The sequence below is a fragment of the Poecilia formosa genome, unplaced genomic scaffold, assembly GCF_000485575.1.
Source record: "Poecilia formosa unplaced genomic scaffold, Poecilia_formosa-5.1.2 Scaffold631, whole genome shotgun sequence".
In the NCBI taxonomy this organism is placed as follows: Eukaryota; Metazoa; Chordata; class Actinopteri; order Cyprinodontiformes; family Poeciliidae; genus Poecilia; species Poecilia formosa.
In genome coordinates this window covers 245717-248915 of record NW_006800570.1, presented here as the reverse complement: position 1 = coordinate 248915, position 3199 = coordinate 245717, and the positions used below count along the sequence as shown (strand labels likewise).

General features: G+C 44.8%; 1 protein-coding gene across 2 annotated transcripts in view; it reads right to left on the bottom strand.

Moving 5' to 3' along the window:
• Window positions 1-1439: 1439 nt before the first annotated feature.
• Window positions 1440-3199, bottom strand: part of LOC103130401 (T-cell differentiation antigen CD6-like) — a 43713-nt gene continuing 41953 nt past the window's right edge. For both annotated transcript variants that reach the window (XM_016665887.1, XM_016665886.1), the window contains 3 exons: window positions 2265-2420; window positions 2070-2171; window positions 1440-2003 (listed from right to left, as the gene is read on the bottom strand). In XM_016665887.1, the coding sequence (XP_016521373.1) occupies window positions 1963-2003; window positions 2070-2171; window positions 2265-2420 (299 nt within the window). In that variant the 3' untranslated portion in view covers window positions 1440-1962. The remainder of the gene's footprint in view (window positions 2004-2069; window positions 2172-2264; window positions 2421-3199) is intronic.

The window sequence follows — 3199 nt, the reverse complement described above, 5'->3', positions numbered from 1 at the left end:
TTTGGTCGGATCAGCGTCTTTCTGTGGAAAGTTTTCTAGATGTTTATCATGTAGATCAGCCCAGGCCTCAAGGCGCACACCCTCTGCTTCAGCTCCCAGTTTCATCTGACGGGGTCTGGCTGAAGCCGAGGAGCTGCAGACACTCACTCACCTGCTCAGGTGTCACAGATCAACCCTGCTCACCTGGAGAACCTGGAGAACCTGGACCAGGAACTCAGAGACGGGTTCTACATTAATAAACGTTTGTCAGTCTGACCTGCTGCAGGAATCAGAGCCACTAAATCCTGGATGAGTTTCTCTGGTCGGAGACTTTAGTCCTCTGGGACCGAATGTCCTGCAGCTGGAAGGTCGACTGAGGGTCAGGTCAGAGGTCAGAGGTTAGCCTGATCTCTGGTTTCCATCTGGAAGAACTGAAGCTGTGCATTAACCCTAAATCCATAACCCTAGATCCATAATCCTAGATCCATAATCCTAGATCTATAACTCTAGATCCATAATCCTAGATCCATAATCCTAGATCTATAACTCTAGATCCATAATCCTAGATCCATAATCCTAGATCTATAACTCTAGATCCATAATCCTAGATCCATAATCCTAGATCTATAACTCTAGATCGATAACTCTAGATCCATAACCCTGTTGAAACAGAAATCCCAGTTCTTCAGGTCGGACTGGAACCAGTTGAGTTCTGGACCAGAGAGTCTGACCCAGTTCTGCAGTTGGTTCTGTAACATGATCAGAACCAGCTCTGTGGTTCATCCACCGTCTATATGAATGTCATTGAACACTTTGACTAGGCCAATCTCAGTGCTGTGGTAACTATGGCAACCAGACTGGAAGCAGCTGTTTAACTGATTAACAGGTTTTCCAGTGACGCTGCTGGTTGGAGATCAGCTGAGATTCTACCAGGTTTGGTACCGGCTGCTTCTGATCGGATCCGACTGTGGGAGGAGATCCAGACAGAGGAGATCTGTCCATTTATAATTTCCTCCAGAGGATACCAAGTTTTACATCACCACTTGGAGATGACCTTTCACCCTCCCCAGGTCAGCAGCTGATTGGCTGTCCTGACACACCTGGAGGCTCAAAATGAGCAGGTAGAACAGCAGGAGGGTGTACTTAAGGAATCAAGCAGCTCCTCAGGGCGTTGAATTTGTTCCCAATTTTATGCCAAAAGGCGCTGCAGAACCGGCTGCAGAACCGGCTGCAGAACCGGCTGGCCGCTGCTCTTATGCTGGTGGATGTGGGGAATCGCCCTCTGGCTCCTCCTGGTGGTGGAACAGCAGAAAACCCCCACAAGCCAAAGACTCCAGTTCCCAACAAATAGTTTCTATGTTTGGATTTAAGCCACAATGCAAAATAAACAATATTTATTAGGAGAACTCAAGATGCAATCTTTGGAGCATTGTGTAAATTTAATTTATATCTTTGGCACATTTTGAGTTTTGAACCTTTTATTTTGAGCCAAAGAGTTGGCATGATTTAAAACAATAAAATAAAATCCACTGAATGCGTTTTAAAGTGCCATCAGCTACAAACTAAAACAGTTAGAAAAGTAAACATTTGAGATGGACATGGAGAAAAGATTTGACGAGAAAATGTCTGAAGGAGCTTCTGCTAAACGTTCCTGAACAGAAATCCGAGACGTTCAATGAAATTCCTGATCAGGTCAGAAATGAAGTTCATGGGATCTGAAGCAGGAGTTCAAATTATTCCACAGTAAACAAATCGACAACATGGCTGCCTGACTGGCTCTGCCTCCTGACACACTGAGCGCGCTCAGTTTGCTCCTCTCTGCTGATTGGACCAAAGTTTGATCCAATTTCTGGTCAGGAATAAAAATCTGATTTCTGCTTCTAATCGTTTCACAATCTGAAGATGAATCCATGAATGTTCCTCTGAGGGGTTGGGGGGGGGCTGTCCTTCATTCCCATCATCATCATCATCAGATGAAGGTTTTCAGTCTGGGCTCACAGGACAATAATCATCTTCATCATCACCTAGCGACAGAGAAGCGTCAGCATCATGCTGATGGACGTGTGAGGTCGTCTCTCGCTGACCTTTACCTGAGCTTGGCTCCGCCCCCTTTCCTCCCAGTGCAAACTGGAAACCAGTGTTGGTGTAGGGCGGCGGGTTCCCAGCCTGGTTCTGACCCGGTTCTGATGTCACTGCAGACGACCCAGAAAAACGTCCATGAAGTACAGATGGCCTTCATCGCTGAATAAATAAATGACTGGACCTGCTAACACCTGGTTACTCACGGTTCTGTTGGCTTCTGGACCAACCTGACCGGGTCAGGTTCTGGCTGGGAGTCACATTTTCGTAGCATTCGCCAGACGAGGTGCTGGACGAGTCGAAGGAATCCTCGGAGATCCTGGACGATCCGCGGAACCGACCATCTGCGGCTGCGCAGGAGCCTGGAAGGTGAAACCAGACATGAACACTAGAGGCGCCACTGAGCGCCGAGTCCTGCGTAACGTCGCCGCCATTTTCTGTTTCAACCGTTTTACGCATAGACATAACATAAGGACAGACCCTCATGGACCGCTCTCGCCTGTTGTCGCTGACGAGATTTAGGGCGGCCATCTTGGAGCGGTACTCCACTCCACTCAGCGTTATGTGTTTAGCAGCACAATGACGTATCAGCGCATTTAATCGATCATAACAGCTTTTCTGTTACTGTAAACCATATTCAAACATCTATCAAAGCTACATTTATAAACAATTGTATTTTTTAAGTATGTTTTTAATACATAGTTCAGCATATTTAAATATGTTTAGTGGCTATAACAATAGAATAGGAATGGAATATTCTGATATCGATGTGTGAAGAGCATATTACAAAGCACACAGCCATTCAATTTTATATATATATATAAACATGTATAGCCAAATACATGTTATTCATCAGCTGTTTTCCAGCTTCAGAGATTCAGCAGCTGAGATTCATCCGTGCTGCAGTGAATCCGTCTCTCTTTATAGATTTCTCCCTCTTCTTCCTCACATCGTGTCTTTAGGAAACTTTCAAAACAAAAACGGAAGATTTAGGATGTATCTTACTTTTGACAGAGTGAAAGAATATAAATAATAGTCTTTACCACCTGTGTAAACTTTGCCGGTGAATGTTATAACACATAATATAAGTTTTATAATATGTGTTATATTGTTTCATTTCTAATATAGGCCCTTGTGTCAG